This window comes from Neolamprologus multifasciatus, chromosome 3 (assembly GCF_963576455.1).
Source record: "Neolamprologus multifasciatus chromosome 3, fNeoMul1.2, whole genome shotgun sequence".
Taxonomy (NCBI): domain Eukaryota; kingdom Metazoa; phylum Chordata; class Actinopteri; order Cichliformes; family Cichlidae; genus Neolamprologus; species Neolamprologus multifasciatus.
This window is the reverse complement of record NC_140441.1, coordinates 17319496-17342374: the sequence shown is the minus strand read 5'-3', so window position 1 is coordinate 17342374 and position 22879 is coordinate 17319496. Positions and strand designations below refer to the sequence as shown.

General features: G+C 42.0%; 1 protein-coding gene across 2 annotated transcripts in view; it reads right to left on the bottom strand.

The window, feature by feature from the left end:
- Nucleotides 1–22879, bottom strand: part of LOC146521809 (phospholipid-transporting ATPase ABCA1) — a 203958-nt gene that overhangs the window by 86367 nt on the left and 94712 nt on the right. For both annotated transcript variants that reach the window (XM_085139650.1, XM_085139644.1), the window contains exons 23-32: nucleotides 22445–22665; nucleotides 21401–21476; nucleotides 18529–18734; nucleotides 16201–16249; nucleotides 13808–13915; nucleotides 13633–13656; nucleotides 12958–13097; nucleotides 8377–8504; nucleotides 2967–3065; nucleotides 2177–2366 (exon numbers count right to left, since the gene is read on the bottom strand). In XM_085139650.1, the coding sequence (XP_084995776.1) occupies nucleotides 2177–2366; nucleotides 2967–3065; nucleotides 8377–8504; nucleotides 12958–13097; nucleotides 13633–13656; nucleotides 13808–13915; nucleotides 16201–16249; nucleotides 18529–18734; nucleotides 21401–21476; nucleotides 22445–22665 (1241 nt within the window). The remainder of the gene's footprint in view (nucleotides 1–2176; nucleotides 2367–2966; nucleotides 3066–8376; nucleotides 8505–12957; nucleotides 13098–13632; nucleotides 13657–13807; nucleotides 13916–16200; nucleotides 16250–18528; nucleotides 18735–21400; nucleotides 21477–22444; nucleotides 22666–22879) is intronic.

Here is a 22879-nt window from a genome sequence, read left to right as displayed (position 1 = left end):
CTAATCAGCACAGACCTCCACGTCTAGAAATAAAGATCCAAATGTAAAACTGCGAATTAGCTTCTGTAATTGTAATACTTCAAAGCCAAACCTCAGGCATTAGCAATCAACACTCCCCTGCTCATTTCCACCCTCTATCTAGGGTAAACTACTACAAACAAATTCTCAACCATCATAAGTCTCCAAGAGGAAGAAAATATTGGCAGATTTAGCCAGGGTTAGCCATGAGCCATTCAAATTCTAATCTCTTAAAATGCAGGCACATGCCACAAAGCCTGAGCAAACAGACAAAGCCATCTCTAATAAAATGACATTGGAGTGCAGTGACAGCTTCTCCAGCCATTCTCTGTCAAGCTTAGATTTCTCATTATCATTGGGAGACAGCAGTGCAAATCATTTAGCTCCAAATGAGACATTGCTTTCACTCTGTGCCGTGATTGGTTCAGTCAGCAGGTGGCAGCTGGTAGACAATGATGCTGTGTCTCTAACTTGTCAATCGATCCCTGCCTGGATCAAACCCCTTCAGGTCAGGCCCATGCAACATTTGCCCCAGCTGCCATGTGTTGTGTTAAAGTTATGGTCCATAGAGTATTGCTATCTGGTCGTTAAGTCTGACGTCACTAGCCGTGTCTGGGCCTAAATTCCGCTGCAGGTCCATATATCAAACGATCACTATGGCATTACTGAGAGTTGAAAAACTGTATAAAGTCTTTCATCTTTAATAAAATGATCAGCGTTCTGCTCTACCAGGTGTAACAATTGAGTTTAACATCCAGGCATCCATGAAAACGGAATTTATGACATTTAACGGAGTTAGAAGTTAGCAGGAAGTTAGCTCGCTAGTTTCTATCTATTTACAATATAGCATGTCCTGACTGCGGGGTTTTGGAAACAAATTAAAACGTACAGCTCTGTTATCACTTCCAACATAAATGAAGACAGAAAACTAAACAGCAGTGGCGTTTGTAGGGTTACTGAAGTTTGGCTAGCTGGTATATAATGATGTGCTACGTGACCGCTAGCGAAACAGCTATGTTAGCATAATATAAACAAGCTAACTTTTTTTCCACTCGATAAAAGTTAACGTGAGTGTTCTCGGTGGTCAGGAACAAATGTAATCGCATGGCAGGATGCTGTAAAAGGACCAAACTTCAGCCAGGAGAACAACTGAGATAATCCATCCACAATACGAGGTTAGTCATTCATATACTGCTGCATGGCCTGGGCTGTAGTTACATCCTAAGGTTTTAAAAACTGAGCTTAAATAAATGATTAGCGGTAATAAAAGCCGAGGGAGGTCAACAGTGATCACTGACTGTTTTAGGAGCTTTTTGAGATTAAATAGAAGAAAATACATAACATTAAACATGTTAACAACACAAAAGCCATATTAAACGCAGACTACTTTAGGCCTGGAAGTAGGATTGACGTGTAGAGTCAAAGTGCTCAGGACTTTGGGGTTTGAGCAGAAAAGGTGAGGTCCTTTGCAGATTCTATTCGGGAACTGCATGCTATGAAATGTCCTAAGGGACTCTACAAGGTAGCAAAGTTGGGGTATATCTGAAAGGACACACTATGGGTTTATTTAAAGAGAATTTTAACAGGTGTGTGGAACAAGCTGAATCACTTGCAATGGCCAAGTCGGTATATTTTCAGTAGAATCAATTTTGGCCCCATTTTCATGCATGCTCGCTAGTTCACAAAAAGGGAAGCAGCACAAAAGGCTGATTTACATTTTGCAATGCAATGCAAATTCCTTGTTAGTAAGTACCTTTACGTTCTCAAATCAAAATGATGCTGACTGGGACTTTCAGACTGCAAGCCAAAAGCTTCCATGATAAGCATTTTTGTTGTACTGTTGTGTCACTGAGTTATTTTTTATTTTTTTACATTTAGACCACTCCGCTCTCTTACTGCAGTTTATCCCTCCATGACACACATTCAGTAAATGTATGCATTTTACCAAAAAGGGGGAAAGAACGCTACACATCCAGCTGGGTACAGTGGCCCCTGAATAAGCAGCAGCTCCATGTCTCGCTCAACAGACCTTAGAGAGATACTGACGCATTCACTGTTGCACATGATCGATCTCATAAATCTATAAATTCGCATATAGTACGGACCGATCCACCCACTGCACCACAGAAAGACACGATTTCCGGAGTCGGACACTAACCTGTGGCGGAGGGAGGCCGCCCGCACCGGGCGGGCAGTCGGGCAACATCATTGTCCGTTTAGGAGTGCCGCACTCACAGCCGGGGGAGGGGTTAGACATGCTCCAGTTTCCATTCAGAAAGATGTCAGCGACTGACTGATCCACGGAGGGAGTGAACCAATCAGACCCCGTGGAGGAACAAGGTAGATTCCTGCAGGAAAATGAACATGAATATTTCACCGGCAACCGATCACCCCTGTCACCTACATCCATCACTGTATGCCTTATTTCCACTTTTTCTTAAACACTGGTGGTGTTTGGCGGATAAATCATAACAGTAGCAAAGCTTCATCATCGTTTTAATACAGCTTTGTATTTTTAAGACTCCTGGAAAATAACCACTTAATTAAAAGATTACAGTTTGTGTTTTAATAATGCATGCACAACAGGCCATTCAGAGCGGCTGCCGTAAACAAGAACTTCCGAGGACTCCGAACCCTTTAATATTTCCATCTCATAGGTTTAAACAGGTATTCATTATTCAGCTTATCCTGATCAAGACTGCGGAGAAAGCTCATTATTTATTGATCAAATTGGTTTTTACAAATTGGTTTTCAAAATCCTGCCAAGCATTTTTTTTTCCTAGCTCCATGCCTGCTGCTGGATTTGTCGGAAAGAGGCTCATACACGCATGCATAACAACTCGCCAAACATACACAGCTTGCATAGATTCAGACTCTGTCAGTATCATTTGGTTTTGATGTTTGGCTGGATTCTTAATTTGCGACTCGTGTATACCCAGCCTACTTACGGTATAGGGTCTCCTTTCATGCAGCGTGTCCCAAAGCCAGGCTTGTTCAACAAGCTTTCCACCACCTGGGACACCTCCGTATTTCCTGGCCCATCGTTGCTGTAAAATTCAACATAAAATAAAGAAAAATTCCTCATTAAATATTTCAGTTTAATCTCTCACAGAAGGTCCACATAGCAATTTAATCCATGAGCACCAGCCAGTCTGTCACAATGTCAATAAAACAGACAAACAAGAATTAAATAGGCATTATGAAAGAGAATGAACTTGGACAATGGCCTGTTGTGGCAGAATCGCTGCATAATGGGAAACATGAGAACAGGGTGTCTACGGGTAAAGTAAAATTTAAAGACTGTTTTAATGTCCCTTTCAGGCCAAACTGTGCACAAATCATGACTGAAAATCTGCTCGTTATAAGGAAACACATTCAGAAATAAACAGTGTTTTTGTGACAGGCTGATGGTGTAAAAAAAAAAAAGTCCCTAAAGATGCAGTTTAAAATTCGTTTTTAATGCTTGTGTGATTTCAGCCCGTTCTCACTCCCGAGGCGTAACATGCCGACGTTTTGTCACGTCCCACGGCGTTCCTGAGGAACGCGAAAGGAGACCTTCGGCGTTCTTATGGTACGCGGCGGGTTATGGCTGAAATCCAGTGCAATGACACTCCTGCAGTAATAGACGTTCCAGCCCTGTATTCCAGCCCTAACCATAACCTTATTCCTGACCTTAACCAGGACTTTAATGACGTTAAATAGCGTGTTTGTAAGCGATATGAAGAAAAAGCGACCATGTCTAGATTGAGTCCAGACGGTTCTCATATTTCCTCATTTTTCCGAGGTCGTCATTTAGGAACGTGGTGGGTAGCCGAAAACGTAATATGTTGACGATTTGTCACCTAGCGTAAAATGTTACACTTTGGGAGTGACAACGTGTTGGTGATTTAGAGGTCAGTGACGACAAAATTCTTTTTAAAACCCGACTTTTTGGAAGCAAAATACAAATCATGAAGGATGGGTCAACACTTTTACTCTAGCAGGGGAAGTGTTAATTCACCAGCTTAAAGCCATGTCGGTGTCCATCCATCCATCCTTTTTCTGACTCTTATCTAGTCCAGGTCATGGCGGCAGCGGTCTAAGCATGTTGTGGGTCTACCCTAAGGCAGGGGTGTCCAACTCCAGGCCTCGAGGGCCGGTGTCCTGCAGGTTTTAGATGTGTCCTTGATCCAGCAAGCTGACTTAAATGGTTAGATTACCTCCTCAACATGTCTTGAAGTTCTCCAGAGGCCTGGTAATGAACTAATCATTTGATTCAGGTGTGTTAACCAGGGTGATATTTGAACCCTGCAGGACACCTGCCCTCGAGGCCTGGAGTTGGACACCCCTGACTTAAGGCCCCCTCCTAGCATCACATGCCTGAAAAACTTCACCTAGACCTACGAGTTGTCCAGAAGACGCCCTCATCAGATACCCAAATCACCTCAACTGGCTTCTTTCAGTGTGGAGGAGTAGCGACTCTACTCTGAGACCAAGCTCCTCACTCTATAACTGGCAGTGTAATCGCCGGTTGTGTATTCTCAAGGTATTTCTTGTTAAATGAGCATCTTCCCACTTCCACAGAGTAAAGAGCAGGAAGCAGGGAGTCTTAGCTATCATCATCACACACGTTCCACCAGTGTATTGCCAAAATGAAACCCCCAGACAGTCCCAGGCATCTGGGATTTGTTTTATTTAGGCATGAGATACAACCATTACATTAGTTTTTGTATGTCATAATTAACAATAATTTATTGTTAATAGTTTTGTGTATGTATATACATCAGTCTATATATATAAAAGATTGAAGAGCAGTAACATTATGTAACTTTTAAGACCTTTTATAAGGTCTGTTAAATCAAGTGAAACTTCAGAGCTAGTTCAATCAGAAAAAACAGTATCTGAGGTTCTATAGATATTTGTTTTAGAAGTCCTGTCTATCGTCTCCTGTAGCACTTGATTGGGACATTTAGAGTGCTGTCTAATTCATTTTCCATATTGACAAAGAAGAGAAGATTGGAGTGGCCATTAATGGCAAACAAATCTTTACATTCAAGAACTCCTGAGAGGAAATGAAACACGCTGCCTCGAGGATTCGATGTGTTGAAACGCTCAATAGCAATGCTCGGTGCTGCTGGAGAATGAGAGAAAAATCTCAGAGTTTACCAACTCTGTTTTTCGGCCAAAGAGTCAAAACTTCTTTGACATCACTTATTTAAACATTATCGACTGTAAAGCGATGATGTCTATAGCCCGAGCCGATATGAGCCTGATCGAGATTCTGTGTACAGTACGGGCTCCTCGAAGCCTTTCATTATTATCCCAGTGATCTGTACATATCTAAGCGCGGCCTCAGTTAAACAGTCTTCACATTCCAGTCCTGTTCTCATTACTAACCACACACACGCTGCCCTTTATCTTAAGGGTACTGTGGGAGTTAAAACACAGTGTTTCATAGAGACCACAGCGATGGCTTCCTGCCAGCTGTAGCCACAGCCCGGCCAACCGTTTGGATTAATACAGTGTTCATTGTCTCATTTAGAGGCGTCTCCGTGAAGGTCACGCGGTCATTTTCTTGGCCACCAGCGAGCGCGATTGAAGTGGTCCGATTGTAAAAATGGATTATGTGCAGCCATCTGTTTTGCTATTAACAATGGCTGGGTTACCATGTTATTAAAGATAATAAAACTATTGGACGGTTGTAAAACGAAGACTTGTGCATACACACAGAAACAGCGGAACTAATGAAGAGTTTATCTAGTCAAAATGACACAGCATAGATGAACTGAAGATAACTGCAGAAAGTCAAATGAAGGCCACGTGACGACACAGAATAGAAAAGAAACACCCTGTTGGCCCACAGAGCAAATGTCCCAACTGTTAAAATTTTAAATGAGCATATATTTGAAAATAAAAAAGTCACTTCACATTTAAATCATGTTTTGTTTTTGTTTTTTATTTTTATACAGGATGTTTTGGATTTCAGCACTGTGGAAAGAGACTTGAATGAATTAGCACCACGGACAGAGCGAGACTCACACTTAGGTCTGTTTCAGGACCACGGAGAGAGACAGTACTGCATTTTGGCAAAGGCAAAAAACAAAAAAAAGAATAAATGGTTCAGTTGCACTTTTTAAATGGCTTTTTGTGTATGTGAGAATCACCTAAAACCTCACTGTACATTTTAAAAGACTTTTTAAATGACTTATTAGCAGCTCTCAGTGCGGTGACAAGTTCTAGGGCTGCTGCTAACAATGCCGTCAGTTTTAAGTTTTAAGAAGACTCTGGTGACTCCATCCATCTATCCACTTGGGGTACATCCTAGACAGGTTGCATGAAAACTAGAAAAAGGGTTAGCTGTTTCTCCTCACAGCCCACCAGTCTGCCGGGTCTCCCTGTGCCTGAGTGAAATCACTCCAGGTGCTCCAGCTTCCTCCCATTGTGAGTGTGTCTTGTGCGTCTCTATATACAGATTGTTGATCTGTCCAGGGTTTACCCCACCTCATCAGAAATCATCAAAAAAAACTGCCTGTTTATATATTTAGCCTGTCCAGCATGTGATGCCAAAACTGTGGTCTAAAGAAAGACGTGTGTCTACTTCATAGCAGCACAAAGCACAAAACGTAGCAGAGTAAACTGATGCAGGAGGGTAAAGTAAGTCATGTAAACTGAATCTGCAGGAAGTGTCATTTGTAATTACATAAAGTGTTATGAAAGCAACCATAAAATTCTGCTGCAAAAGAGCATTAAAATGTTTCAGTTAGTGGTAACGGAAATAAAACAGAACTAAAATCTAAAGTTTATGATCTAGATGACTAGAATGCCGTCTCTATATTACATCATATCTTCACTCCGACCAACAGTTTTGTTTCTGTCTTGAACGAGCAACTTTCTCAAGAGGCAACACTTATTACCTATTATGCCTCGATATCCTCTGAGCGAATTTCCGCAAAGTGCCTCAGTGGGAAATGAAACACCTGTAGGCTGAATAACTAACAAACACCTCTTTGTTACAGGAGCGCGGGATGAATTACGAGTAGTTCGCTGGCCTTGACAGAAGCTGCAAATGTTGATTAAATTGTTGCAGCACTCAGGTTGTTACATCGAAAGGGTCATGTTACAGCATTTTTGACTTTACTGGTGTGAACGTGGAGGTATTTAACTATAAAATCCATACCAGCTCATCACCGCCACCATCATCATCATCATCATTCTTGAGGCTCAGGCGGGGGGGAAAAGAAAATTGGAGAAATACTTCAGTACGCCTTCAGGCTTTTCTAACAAATCTATTTAAAAGCATGGGTTGTTCCATAATTTAAGTATTACTGTTGCCTAAAACTAACAAAAGAAAATCTGTAAAGTGGAGAGAATAATAATAATAAAAGACAAAAAATGGTAAATTAAGTCCAAAGGCAACATTTACTTTTCACTTCACCTCACCTGACTTCCAAAAATATTTCTGCAATTATTTTCCATCCTCCTTCCCCAAAGCTGCAAAGCTATGACATCACCGTAGGCGGCTGTGGCTCAGGAGTTATTAGAGGCCATCTAACCCGAGTCACCCGGCTCAGTCCAGGTGCTGGGGGCCATAGAGCACCGTATGGATCTGTGTGTGTGTGATTTGGTGAATGGGGCTTGTAATGAAATGTGCTTTGAGAGCTCAATTAGAGGAGAAGCTCTATATAAGCACCAGTCCATTTACACGATCCGCTTACAATGGGCGCTGTGGTAACAACACCAAAACAGCAATATTAGATGGAGTGATTTACAGTGGTGCATATCAGCGCGCCGCACGCGCCTCCTGAAGTGCTTTCAAAGTCCACTGGAGCTGGGCCTTGTCACAAGCTTTTCCATTCATTTGCAATGACGCTGAACGGCAGCCAAGGACGGGCGGTGAGATCGACGTCCTTGGCGAGATCATCTCTCAGAAATAAAACGGCGAGGCCTGTTTCTGTAACATTTTTGTATTTTTTGTGCTTTGATTTTTCCATGTTTGAAGTTGAACTTTCCTACACAGTTGCAGTGTCTTGTTTATCTACTCAACCATGTCTGCTATTACAAAAACCCACTGCTCCCTTAAATTATTCAGACCCCATCTGCCTCTGATAACAGTACAGATCATTTGTTAGAAGATTCCTTCGCTGTGAAAATCACGTTGATTCGGTTTCATGAAACGGCAATAACCTTACTGATGTTACTGTTGTATGACATCATTCAGCAGCAGTATCTCCTAAACTTAAAAAAAAATCTAAATTAAATCACAGGTTGTTGTTAAGGCTCAAATCTAAATTAGAATCTGGGGTGAACTCGATTAAAATGCCATTTTAACTGATACCTGAAGAAAAATCACAAATCATTACTACATCTTAAACACGTTACCTATAGAAGGTGGTTTGAGGCAGGCCATACATCCAGGGCTGCAGCTCCAGGGGTGGAAATTCGGTGAACGGCGGGACGATGAGGGAGAAGATCAGAGACAGGCAGACAAAAAAAGCAGGCAAGACCACCTAGGAAGATGGTGACAAATTTAACAGTCAAAAAAACCGACTTTCTTTGTTTTCCTTTTAACAGTTCCTGCTCTGCCCCAGACATTTATCTTACATCTGAAGCTCTTTTGAAGCAAAATGTAACAGAAATCAATTAAAACAGATTTCGCTGAAGTCTAGCGAAATAATTGCAACAGATAAAAAAAGGAGAAAGTAACGAAACTGAAACAGTTTTACTACTCGCCAAAGTTTCTCGAGCAAAATCAGAAACACAAATCCTTCATGCTTCCTCTTTTTTTTTTTTAACTTTAAGCCTTGAAGTTCCATTTAATCATGGATGTGCTGCAGAGCTCCTGCACAGATGCAGGAAGCGAGTTGGATTCATTTTATCGCCAATATAACGTCACAGCAGGCAGCGGGTGGACGGAATCGGAGCCACATTCCTTTTAAACAAATACAAACAATCATTATTATGCATCGTTTTAGGATCCCTGCACGTGCGACCCAGGCACGTGTTTTATGCACTCGGAACGGTCGACGAGAGATCGATTTCACCGCCGCGCCTCCACCGATCCGCCACGCTGTTATTACATTCCACGTGGAGCGTGGTCCGGACTGATGCGATCTACAGCGGCGGGGCACCGACGCAATAATGTGTGCATATTAATATGCTCCCCGCCAACTTGTTTGGGCACTTCTCCATGCTTTATGAGTTTGATTAAACACTTCCAACACTGCCACCATCATCTAGCCACTCTGATGTAATTAGTTTCTCGCAATTCTCTTGTCTTGAGGGTGTGTGTGTGTGTGTGTGTGTTTTTTAAAAAAAACAGACGCTGCAACAATACTACCCTCCACCCACCACCCTCCAAATCCTCTTTCCTTCATCATGTAATTTGCTTTTCATTATATTGTTAGAGCTGACGAAAAGGTCTGTGTGGGGGGGAAAAAGTGCGGGATATCTTTACTGTTTAATCATTCATAGGTCGGGGTGCGCTCGGCAGCAAAGGGGAGGTTTGCACACACTTGATTAATTGCGGGGCATGCAATTTGCAAGGCCAATTCAAGATGCTACAATTGAAATCCTGAATTTACTACATGGAGCCATGGCCACGGAAATGTGCTTGGAGGGAAGATAAAGAGCAGCAATGAGACTGAAAAGCTTAATGGCAGACCACAGAGAGAAGGAACTATTCTTGTTCTGTTGCTCCCTCGCTCTCCCTCTCTCTCTCGGCAGTAATTGCAGGTGACAGCTGGCACTTCTTCCATTGAGAGAAATCGGCAAAAAAACAGGGAGAAGTCATTATGCTCACAAAGCCAAAGCACTCACATGAACAATGCATGAGTTTATCGCATTCTCAAGTTTGGAGGGGATTTAAAGTAGAGGATGGGATTATATGCAAAATGGGTAAAAACACAACATGAATAAGATGTGTTGTGGTGTGTGTGTGTGTGTGTGTGTGTTTCTTTTTGCAGCAAAGTCAAAAGCCTCATTACAAAACAACCATTCGTGTCAATCCAATTACACCGGTGAATAATAAATTTAATGCCACAGTTTGCATTAAAGTGGATAATAGCAGCTCATTGAATATTTTTCTGTAGTCTTAAAGAGGGATATTATGTTTTTCCTTGTTTTCCATGGTATACAGTAACTTTATTAGGCACACCTTGCTAGTACAGGGTTAGACATTTGGCGAACATTCAACAAGGTGCTGGAAACACTTCTCAGAGATTTTGGTTCACGTTGACATGAAAGCATCGCACAGTTGCTGCAAATCTGTGATGTCAATCTCACGTTTCAGGGCATCCCAAAGGTGCTCTGTTGGAGGGAGAGCTGGCGACTGTGGAGGTCATTTGAGTACAGTGAACTCATTGTCATGTTTAGGAATCCAGATGGAGATGGTTAGGCTTTACCTGCTGGAAGTATCCGTCAGAAGAACCATTGATACAAGACAGAATGGATCCATGCTTTTGTGTTTATTTAGTTATCTCGCAGTGGTAATCAAAAGCAGATAGAGCGTCTTTACAGCCTTATATTGCTCAAGTTTGGTGAGCCCGTGTAAACTGTAGCCTCAGTTTTCTGTTCTTAGTTGACAGTAGTGTCACCCATTGTGTGGTCTTCTGTTGCTGTAGCCATCTGCTTAAAGGCTCAGAGATGCTCTTCTGCATACCTTGGTTGTAACAAGCAGCTGTTGCATTGACTGCTCGGTTTAAATCAGTCTGATTTTCTTCTGACCTCCGGCATCAACGAGGCATTTTCTCCCATGGATCTGCAGCTCACTAGACATTTTCTCTTTTTCAGAACATTCTCTGTAAACTCCAGAGATGGTTTTGTGCTCAGCAGTTTCTGAAAGTTTCTGAACTACTCAGACCAGTCTGTTTGGCACCAACAACGACCAGGCCACCTTCAAAGTCACTTAAATCACCTCATGTGATCGGCTTAATATTAATGTTGCATCAACAAGCAGCTGAATAGATGCACCTAATAAAGCCAATGAGTCTATATACATATAAACAGTGGTGGATATTTATATTAACACATGGCTGAAGCGTCAGATAATGTAAATCAGTGTATTTACATGTAATCTTTGTGGACTGAAAGCTTTGTGCTGCTGTAAATGTGCAGTTTTAGACTGTTGTTTTTCTACTTTTGTGTCCATGTGAAATACATAGGCCCATAGCTCTAGCTGTGAGCACCTACATACTCTTCAAGCCTTCTGTTTTAGAGGGGCAGCGAATCAGAAGAACATTAAATAAAGGGTATGAACTGCACCAAGCTCGAGCCCCAGTATAAGATTAGCACACTAAAGTGCTTGTTATTGCTAATAAAAGTTGATATCCACAACTTTAAACAAAAAGAAAAACACAGTTAAACTGAACAAGTTAATACTTTATCAACTATTTTCCTGTTAGTGCTTAAATGGGGAGTTGCAGTCAGTTCAGTTCAGAGTGAGCCCCAAACACGAGAAGCCTTCAAGTCCTCGGCGCCACAACATAACCAATAACCGCCTCTGCCCGATCCTGACACTGCCAAGACTCACCCGTCCCCAACTTCCAGCCCCATAAATCACTCCTTTTGTGTTTCTCACCGTAATCTCTTTTATATTCCCCTAACCATTTGTATTGGAGCAGATTACCTCACTACACAATCATATCTGCTGACAATGGGAGCTGTTGACATGACAGGGCGGGGGTGGGGGGGAAGAAACCCTTTAACCAAATGAATAAAGAGGAAGCGCCGTGAGGTGTGCCCTTGCAGACAATGTGCTCCCTTGTACATCCGCTTTCACACACTTATCCTTCTATTCCTGCTCTGCGTCCCCACTAAAGAGGGACGTCCGAGATTGACAGTGACTAATGTGGGGCTGGTACTGCAGCAAATTACAAGAAGAGCCCGCACCTCAGAAAGGTGAAACACTGCTCTCTCTCCTCCTCTCTCCTCCTTCCTCTCACACAGGAAAAGATGAGCTGCACGCTTTAGTTTTCAGCTATGGTTAGTTCCCCACAACGGCTGCTGTCACATATGATGCAACGGCACGACGTCTACGTACGCAAGGAGTTTTTGCGCGCGTGTGAGCGCAAGCACACTTTAGGTCAGAACACACTTTTTACAAGTTGAGAAAATAATCAATGAAGTACCTGGAAAACTGCTGTTTACTGAAATTGGTTTTGACTTGTTTAAATTACGTCTGCTTATTGGTTTTGACTTCTGAAATTATGTTTATGAGGAGCAAAATAATATAGACATACACTTAATAAGCTAACGGCAATCTGTCGTCTGTGTAATTGTTATGCAATCGCATTTAATACGCGGCTAATGAAAACACATGATTAGCACGCGGTGGAATGAAGGAAAAACAAATCATGGGTGTCACTTTGGCTTTCTGGTGCCAATCAGGGCGATCAGGTGAAACTGATGGCGCTAACTGAAGCCAGCACACAAGCGGATTCACGGCTTCCTGCCTGCAGACGTGCTGTTCTTTCAAAGTGCGACGCTGAGACTGAAAAATATATACCTGGACTCGGATATTGACTTTTCCAGTTACAGAAACTGACTGATTGGATCCAAACACTCAAATCTCCTCCACAGCACCAATCGCAGCCTGACTTTTGTCCTCTGGGCATGCTTTTGGTACACCCACGTGTGCTGTCAGGGAGATAGAGATGATCATTGGCCATGCACTTTACTGACATGACGCTACATCATCCTGGACGCCGCCGTTCACATTTTTCAACGCTCATATTCCGCCGTCAGTTTCGATTTCTCTCCCAACATTTTAAACCCCGTAACTATTGACTCCATCAAGATGGATGAGTCTTCCATCCAGGTTTTAAATGAGCTCACTCTATCACGTATGCCATTAACTGATTTTGAAAGCTAACATGTATTTTGCGCAATCCTACCTTGATCCTCCCATGCAACCCTACTAACATAACCCTTCAATCCATCAATATGACAGACTGAGGCCATTACCTGGGCAATGAGTCCTTTGCGGCTCCTTCGGGCGTGGTGGAAGCGCTTAATAAAGAGCGCCAGGAACTGCTGTCTGATCAGCTTCCATCCGGTGATGACCGCGGATCCCCTCCCACTGTCACTGGGGCTCTTCCTTATGTCTGGAATAGACGTTAACCTTCAGCATTATTTATCATCTATGCCTATGTAAAAGATCTGCTGAGCATGCTTTTCAGCACCACTAATGGGCTGATCAAATATAACTTAAGTGTTAAACTGGCCAGCAGCACTAGCTCATTCCTCAAAGTGGCAATTTTACTCATTTCATGTATCTGGGCCTAACTCAAAAGGAAAAACACTGACAAACACAGGCCGTGGACACCTTTTGTTTTACATATTTTCATTATAAGAAGCACTGTTTTTTACAGGATTCACTGTGAAAATTTACAAAAAAGCTTGAATCAAAGGCCAGTTTTGTGATGCAAGGCACACATTTAAGGGGTGAAAGACAGGTGAGGTAATGTGTAGTGAAAGGGAAGCCTGCTTGAAAGTGAGTTTTTCTTGGTATTACGCTGTCTTACCTGAGGGGAAACAATCAAACTGAAGCCAAACTAAATCAAATTAATAACTGAGGAACAAAGGGTGTGGTGTGAAAAAAATTATAGTTGTAAAGATCAAGTATTTACGAGTATTTACCTTCAACTTTACTTGTGAACTTTTCTAGATGAGAAACAAAAAAAGACCAAGATTTAAACAGGAAGTGCAGTTCATTTAATGAGCTTTTAAAACTCTTAAAATTTAAAATATTGCTAATAAATCTATGTTTGCCTAATTTAAAAAAAATAATCTGTGATAAATTTGAAGGACTTGCCACTCTTCCCGGTGGTTTGCTCAGTTTTTGAGTGGACGCTGGCAATGCTGTTCCTCTTGGCTTCGCGGGACCTTCTTTTGCTGTCTCTCACAAACAGCTCCTTTGTCGCTGTGGGAATACAAATAAGATATGTTGTTATGGCCTGACCCAATTTAGGGTTATAAATAACAATAAGAACAGCAACCTGCACTGCAAGACGCCATATTATTCCCTGCAAAAGCACAAACCCAGGTGTTACAGGAACATGAGGAAATCCGATTTTTTGAGATTAGGCCGATAAGTGAGGTTGCTCGGCAATGGCTGCAAACAAAAATTTTGCAAAGATGGGAACGGGAGATTTACCCATTGAGGTCAATCAGTGACACATGAAAGCAGAGCTGGAAAGCGCCGTGTCTTTTTTATTTCAGTCGTCCTTCTCTACTGGAGCAGACGAACCCAAACCAAGGAAAATAACTTCTGCCTACATCTGAGTCATCTTTTGCAAGTACTGCTATAAAAGTGACTCGTGGCCTGAGAAGCCAGTGAACGTGCGCTTAGTTCATCGTCATTAATGCAGTCGTGCTGATTTCTGAGACCTTTACAGCAATTAAATCCTGCTTTAGGCTGCTTTGTTGGTTTTAGTTCATTTTGATTAATGCATCTAGAGGATGGACACCAAAATCAAATGGCCTTTTTGGAGCCAGGATCTGCTTCAAATGCCAGGTTCTGATTGGCAAACTGCTTTTACAGCTACCTAAATGGGTCTACGTAATTCAACCAAATGGCTAGTTATTAAGCAGCATCGCTAATAAAAGCTGAAGGCAATGCAGACGTGCCTTATGTGGCAACCATATTCTGCATTTGTATAAGTAAAGCTTGCTGCTTTATATTTGATGAGTTTATTTATTTTCCTGCTGTGTCCGTGTCAAAAACTTCCTTTAGCGATGGCATAAAAATTGTTGTGTCATCAAAAGATGTTAAAAGCTTGAAGTGGAATTACTCTGCAAATGGGCTGATTTGTTTATAACATTCAGGGCTCGTTCTAAGGTGTTCTCATCTCCTGTTACATGTTGCTGGTGTAAATTATGCCCATGGGTGTCGGGGCCTTGACTCCAAGGGTCGTCTTTAAAGTCCACATTTGGAAGTTGAAGATTTGGCTGAGAGCTTTGACATCAAGGAGACTGAAGGTTGTGTCCTTGTTTGGAGTTTGTATGTGGCTTCATTTCATTCTCAAATGCTTTTTACCCCATTAGCCATAAAAGATCGATGGGTATTGCCGTCGCCGCCCACTGGAGTGGAGTGGACACCCAAGTTTGTGAATGCCGTAACTCGAGAACGAGTCGACGTAGGATTTTCAAATTCATACCACACGAGCATCCACGAAAAATCTCATATAAGTTTGTGTGGCGGAGGTGTGGTCCCGGGCGCGGCTGCAGGGGAGGAGTGGTGCAGTGAGCTCAACGGGGCGGTGCTGGAGACGCAGGTGAGAACAGCTGATGGCGTTTGGACTGATGATGGTTTCCTTCCCTTTTATAGTGAGACGGGAGAGGAGCGGGGGGGAGGCTGGAAATCAGCTGAGACCGGAGCTGTCAGACTGTGGTCGGTCATAACAAATGAAACTATAAATAAACGTTCACAGTTTGAATCTCAGTGACCTCGACCTCACGTAGAAGGTAGAAGGGCAAGTTTTCTGTAAATCTTGTGAATGCGATAACTCAATGAGGTGACCTAGGATGTTCACATTCATACCACAGGTCAAACTACCAGGAGGCTAAAAGGTAGCAGTTGCAGTATTTTTACTCCTCCTTTCACTCACTGGTTCCTTTGCAAGCATCCATACGTGCCAAGTTGGTAGTAAGCGCCATCTCACTATTGCCACAATCTAGTTTGGTATCACAGTCACACCAAAAAACACCTTGTGGGTGTCTGTGAGATGCCACTAGTTTTCAAACAGCAGCCATATTTGATGTATTTGGGACAAGGTGGGTGTACGCATTAACCACAGCATCACTTCAGGCAACCTGTTTGCAAATCTCATATGAGGCCATTAAAGTTGGGCCTAGAAAGACTGCAGAGCTGCTGCTGCTTCTGCAAGCTGCTTTGCAACCCACTCAGCTCCTCCAGTTCATACTATTCACGCCATTTCCAAAAAGCAATCCCATACGCACTGAATGTGACACTTGTGCTCTCCACACCTTCAGGCCTTCCACATTCATGTAGATGAGTGGAGAGGCCCTGAGCAAAGCCACTCTACTAAAAATATATCACTACAGATGGAATAACAATCCCATTTTGACTCAAGCGCCCCTTACAGAAATGTATTTTGTTTATTTGACAGAATGTTTCAATGCATTAACACTGACAATCATACATTTATAGTTTGTTGATGTGTTTAATCTTATTGGTCCACTTACGTGGTATATCTGCATCCACTCCAGTGTCTTCCGCCACTTTAAGGAATATCTGTACAACAGAACATATTAGGCACATTATCTATAAATGCAAAGTTATGATACTGCAATTGTGGAGCATTAACTGGGCGACTGTGTGGCTATTTTTTTTCTAATAAACAAATCAAAAATCTGCTTAACAAATAAACCTCTACATATGTTGGAGTGCTCGCTCTAAGGTTTCTGTTCAGAATCAGATCACAGATGTGCATCCAGAGATCACAACCTTTACTTGAACACCTGCCGAGTGGAGTTTCTGAGCAAAGTGCCCTCCTTGACTTTATTTATGAATCCAGGTTACACAGCGAAATAAATAACTCTCCCTATTTGTGAGCATTTTTGGGTGTACGAGTTAGGTTACGGTTCATCATTTGAGCTCTCAAAAGGCACGCTGCTGTGTTGAATTATTTTATTCAGGGGGTGCGAAATACAAGCTCTGACATCATAAAGCAGTATGAAAAGCTATATTATTTTTATGCGTTACTTTATTAACGTCAATGCCTTGTCAGTTCCTGTTTTATTTTCACACGTAGCGAATAACTGCGTGTTTCAGAGCGTTTGGACTTCAAAAGAAAACATGGATGGATGAAATAACCATGGCGTGGCTGAACTGTGGGAATTCAAAAGGAATTATTCACATCGCCCGCAGGCCGTGAGTGTTTAATGCATGTCGGCCTTACATGAAGAGCATTAGGGAAGAGTCACTCGGCTTTATGATGCCTGCGTGGCGAACATGCTGCTTGAGTCATTTGTTTATGGGTCAGTGCTTCTGGGGAACATTGATTTGCAATCTACAATATGACGCTTACATATTAGTTCAAAGAGAAAGTAAAAACGTTCTGCAACTGCAAGTAAAATAATGCTTGAGTCTTTTATTATTTTTTTCTTATATCATGATGGTGAGTCATGGTTTTGAAAAAAGCTTATGACGTGAAAACGAGGAAGGGAGCAGGACAATATGTGAGGAAAATCTAATGGCGATCAAACCGCGCTGGGGAATTTTAGAAAGCAGACCAGTGCTGGTCTGGTTAAAACCGCATTGAGCACGTTATTCCAAAATTTATCAGTCACTACAAATTTGTTTGCTCTAAAATTTGATATGGTTTTCATCATTAACGGTGTCTTAGTAGAAGAAAGAGAAATCACTAACAGGATCTGAAGAAAAGAGTGAATAATAGACCCACAGCTCAGGTTATTGGCTAAAACGTAAAAAGGTTGGTTTATTATAGTGTTTACTTGTTTTGGGTGAGATTTAAAAAATGTCTGCAAATGATTTTTTTTTCCATTATCACTGAGAAGAAAAAGACAAAAGTTCTACTACGGTGCTGTGCAGAAGTCTTGAGCCACCACTCTTTTCTTTATATTTTGCTTTCAAAGTTTAAAGTTCCTCTTTGAACACTGGCTGCTATTTCGCTCACTTTCCGTCCAGTCCTTGTACCTGAACATTTTCAGAGGAATGTTTGGTTTCTTGATCCTCTTAACACTGACCTATGAATCATTCAGGCATAACTCAATGGATGAGCCAGTGCTGTTTCTTTTTTCTGTCACAAAAACATCATTTGCAAAATGTATTTAGTGCAATCAATGAGAAAATACTAAAGATAACACAGTTTGATGGGGAAACTGTATGTCCTCAAAAACAGAGGACAAAAGAAGCCTTACAAAGTCCATCCATCCATAGGCTGGAGCCTATCCCAGCTATTTTAGGGCGAGAGGCAAGGTACACCCTGGACAGGTAGCCAGTCTGTCGCAGGGCTCCTAACAAAAACAAATTCTTAAAAAAAATGGCATCTGACCCTTCAGTTGATCCATCTGAAGCCTCATCAGAAATGGTCTAAGCGGGAGAGTGGATGTTAAGAAGGGAAACGAGAAGAAAAGGCTCGAATACGCCAAATTACAATCAGTCTGACGGAGTGATGAATCCAAAATTTGTACATCGAGGTCAGGCAAGTGACTACACCCGTCTGTAAAACACGGTGGAGGCTCTGTCGTGGTTTGGGGCTGAATTTCAGCCAGTACTTTTCTGAAGACTACTTAAAGAAATGACAATAAAAGCTTGAAATTCTAACAAGCTAGAAAGGTGTGACCACACAGTCTGAACTCTTAGTCAAACTGGTTTTGCTCTGTTTTTCTCTATTTCAGTGCCTGTACCTTCCTAGCAAAATAAAGTCATCATATTTCCAAATTGCTATGAAATTAGTAAGGAGATTTTAAATAGAAACAATATGATGCAAAGTGAATTTATAAAAATGACACATATGCACAAGGCTGTCAGTCCCATGTTTAGATTACCTCCTCCAGGGTGGTGTCCGAGATGCCATAGCTGGTGAGGCCAAGGTCGGCCATGGCTCGGTCGAGCTCTCGGAAGAGCGTGCCAAAGGTCCCATCTTTAGCTCCTCCGTAGGGCAGGATGTAGGTGATCTCCTGACCGATGCTTTCCAGGAAGATTGCCTCAGGGACGTGTCTTTGCACGAGCTGACCCACTGCTGACAAATTTGCTGGATGGAAAGTCACAAAAATTATGCCAAAACAACTTCTAAAGACGGGGAAAGAGCTGAAGCTGAACAGCCGGCACAGAGGGCTGCGGAGACGTATAATATTTGAACAACAGCATCTTTCAAACTCAGCGTTCACACAGAGAAACTTCACCAGTGACATCCTTTAAAAACCGCCGTGCAACATATTGCAATCACAACACACCTGATGAGGTGACATTTAAAAGCACTATAGCAGATCAGTGGACCTTATTCCCCCATCTCATCCATTCTGAACCCGTGTCTATAGTGAGACTCTATGCAGACAGTGTTGCAGAATGCACCACATCCATTATTGATCCAAAGCCTCTCATATATAATTACTGCAGCACAACAACCACTTTTTGAAGAGGTAAATGGCTCTGGTTCACCCAAGTCGAAAATATTTGAGAAATTGTAAGTATGTTTCACCCTGTTTGCCTGTGTCTGTCAATAAAGAGAAATGAGCTGTCACTTGAGAAAATGTGATTTTATTTCATGGGATTTTCTGACTCATATCAGCAGTCTTAAATATAATGCTTTTGAAGGAAGCAGCAGGTTTCCTGATTTTATTTCCATGCATAATAACCTGGAGCCTGCTCTAGCGTTTGCTTCTGATCATAACTTGCATTGGGCACCTTTTGTTTACGCGATCAAGGCCCGAGAATGATCAAAACAAATCAAATAACCAGCAGAAGATTTGGTTGGGCACTAATCAGCTCTATTTCTGCAGTTTCTCAACATTTCTATATTTAACATAGTCAAAACTTGTGTCAAGCAAATGATAGAATATCATGTATAAAGCAGAACATTGTAAGAAAAATAGCAGCTGGAGAAAACGAACTACATGTGGAGCACGTTCAAGAAAATGCTGCATCAAAACAGAAACCATGTCCAATTTTAATTTGCCCATTTTTCCCTTCAACATCATCTTCTTGCACATCTCTGTGCTGATTTCAGTGCCGCTGCTATTTATAGGTCCCTGCCTAAAAATGTTCTTGTGCGTATGCCACACTTCTTCGGGGAAGATGAAAAAATTTGGTGAGTAGGTTGTGCCGTGAGCACTGATTGTGTTGCCAAATATCCGTGCCTTCACGCAGTGGAGCTGCTGTTTGATGAGACCAGATCATTGCCACCAAATGAGACGCCCGAGAAGTGTCAGGGCGTTACAGTGGAACTACAGCGACAACCTGACGCCGCGGGGTTGACTGTTTCATGTCAAACAGGCAAATATAGATATAAAGTAACAAGAAAATACAAACAGAAAATAAAGCAGTAAAAAAGTCACATCGCCAGGAAAAACTCCATATACTGTAAATCTGGGGTGTCAAACGTAAGGCTCAGTGGCCAGAATCGACCCAACAAAGACTCTAAACCAGCCCACTGTACATCTTTAGATAATATGAAGGAGTTTATAGATTTTTAACTTTTAAATGTATTTTCACAAGTTTCACAGCTTTTCTTATTGATAAAGCCCCAAGTGCCATTCATACTACACCTAAACTAATGACAAATAATAATAATAATGGATTAAATTATATAAATATTCCTGTTTTTCCGCCATCAGTTACACAACTATCTGGTTTCTTTTTATGTTTGTAGTTTTTTTACAGTGAGTCCACAGAAAAAAAAGACATTTTCTGTGAATGAATGAAAACGTTATATTTTACTATTACAGAACAGTCGGGGTAATAAACTAGCAGACTTTCTGTACAGTCAGTCAATATAAATGTATAACTGAAATCGAGGCACACAAAGCCTGTGAAAGTCAAACTCCTGAATCGAACATGCTCCTCGTCACTCTCGTAGCACAACGCATCACCTTCACCTCTTCTTCTGTTTGTAGTCTGGGCCTCAGACTCGGCCAGGTCAGATGAGATTGACACCAAAGCAGATTTTTCCTCTTCGCTTAAGTTTAAGCTCAGTAGGTCCTCGTGTGCAAACAGAATGGGACTTTCAGGGAGTGAGGAGAATGGGCAAAAATCAAATCGAGTGCTTCTTTAAAATTGAGTTGTGAAACTTTTTAACCGCTGCTTGCAGATTAAAACTGAAAAGATCTTAAACACGCAATAAGTGAAGTGAAGAGTGGATCTAAGAGCTAAACAGGCACGTTGGCCCCGCTGCCACTGAACGCTCCAGTCAACAGCCAGTGACACACATAGGTGAGTAATGTGTCACTGGCTGTTGACAATCAGCACTGCTGTGGAGTTCAACTAACAAGACGCACAACTCGCTACCGCTGCAAGAGATCAAGATCAGCGTTAAATCACCAGAAACGTCTCACACCATGCAAGACGTTTTAGTCAAAGTACACTTCAGCGTTTCAAAGATTTCTAATCTCTCTTATTCTAAAAATCCTACTTTTCCCAAATGAATTCATCACTTTATTTGTGCCCTCTAGCAGCGCATCTCAAAACCATCTTGAGGATATTTTAATGTTTTATCTGTTTGTTTGGTAACGACGAGTTGATTTTATTTTCTCCTGGTTCAGAAAGGATGAACTGGCGTGCGCTCTAATAAACCACACATTGAAAATTGTGTGTGTTTTTAAAAACTATATAAAGGAACTATATAAAAATGTTCATGCAACATCTGTTTTACAAGGTAATAATCATAATACATGACAGACAGTAAACGGAGATCGTTGGTACCTGATGGATCAGAGTTGCTCCAGCTTTGGCTGCCAAATCCTTCATCTGGGCTGCTGCTCAAAGGACAGTCTGTCTCCTGTTAATCAGAATTGGATTAGAAAGGCCTTATCAGGCCTTACCTCTTAGAATGATGAACAGTGCCTCGCTGACAACTCCTGTCTTGCATTAATCAAATAACGGGCATCCACAAGTTTCTATTTAATTGCTCTAAATAAAGCCGCATGCATGCGTCAACAGATAATGCTGTCAGCCTGTAATGGAATATGAAGCCACCGTCGTTCAGCCAAAGACATGCGCACAAAAAAAGGTTAAACATTTTTAAAAGGCTGCTTCTCTTTATGGAGTTCAATCACAAGGAAATGAGATCGGGGCAATTAAACTTTTTTTTTTTTTTTTTTAGCAGTTAAAGGTGTGTAATTGCAAACTCTCCCTATTAATTACCAAAATGACATCCAGGGGACAAGGAGGAGGGCTGAATCGCTACCTCGCCCACGAAGGTGGTTCCACGTTTGTTTATTTCTCTTAAACAAATGACTTCGCTCACCTCGAAGACTCGGCAGACAAATGGTAATCGCTCTCGCCCTGCTGGCACCGGTGCATCTTGTTCATTTGCTCCAATTGATTAAAACTAAGCGTGCGAGGCACCATTGGCGAGCGAAAGCGAGAAGCACCCCTCTCCCCCGCGACAATTAGTCTCATCCAGCACGTAGGCGCATGCCAATTCTCATGCTGGGGCAGACTAAATACAGATCATTATGGGGGGGGAGGGTGGTAAAAGGAGAAAGAGAGCACTCTGGAAAGTCAGAGGCTGGTCAATAACAGATGAGAAAGAGGTTACTGCTGTGCCAAAGTGCTTGCTGCTGAAAATCCTTATTTTGGGGGATTTAACAGTAAATTAAATAATAAGATTGTAAAGATCTAAAGAGTCCTCTAAGGCCTTAAAAAAGTGGCCTCACTCACCGTGGGAGCAGATTATCACAATTATCAATCAAAACGCTGCTAAAGTAAGTTTCCTCTAAGTTTGAAGACCTAAAGCGCGCTTACTTTCTTTCCCCCTTTGGCCTGACCGATGATGCCGTTACGCTGAGCTGTCATCTTTCCACTCCCGTCTCTGACCAGAGTGAGGTAGTAGCCACTGCCGAAGCATTTCTTCAGGAAGATGGAGGAGCCGCAGCAACGCATCTTGCCGTGGGAGATGATGGCAATGCGATCTCCCAAGATGTCTGCCTCATCCATGTGGTGCGTGGACAGAATGATGGTGCGGCCTGCAGGGGGAACAGAGAGAGGCTGGGACTAGGGGTGGGTTTTAATAATCGATTCATCGATTAAAATTGATTCTGGCTTGGATAACGTGATATCGATTCATTAAAATCCTGAATCGATTTTTTTTTTATATAAATGTATTTTGCCCGAAATTCCAGAATCTCAGGTGAAACGTCACAAAGTTTCAACAACCACCAAACATTTAAAACGGTAAAT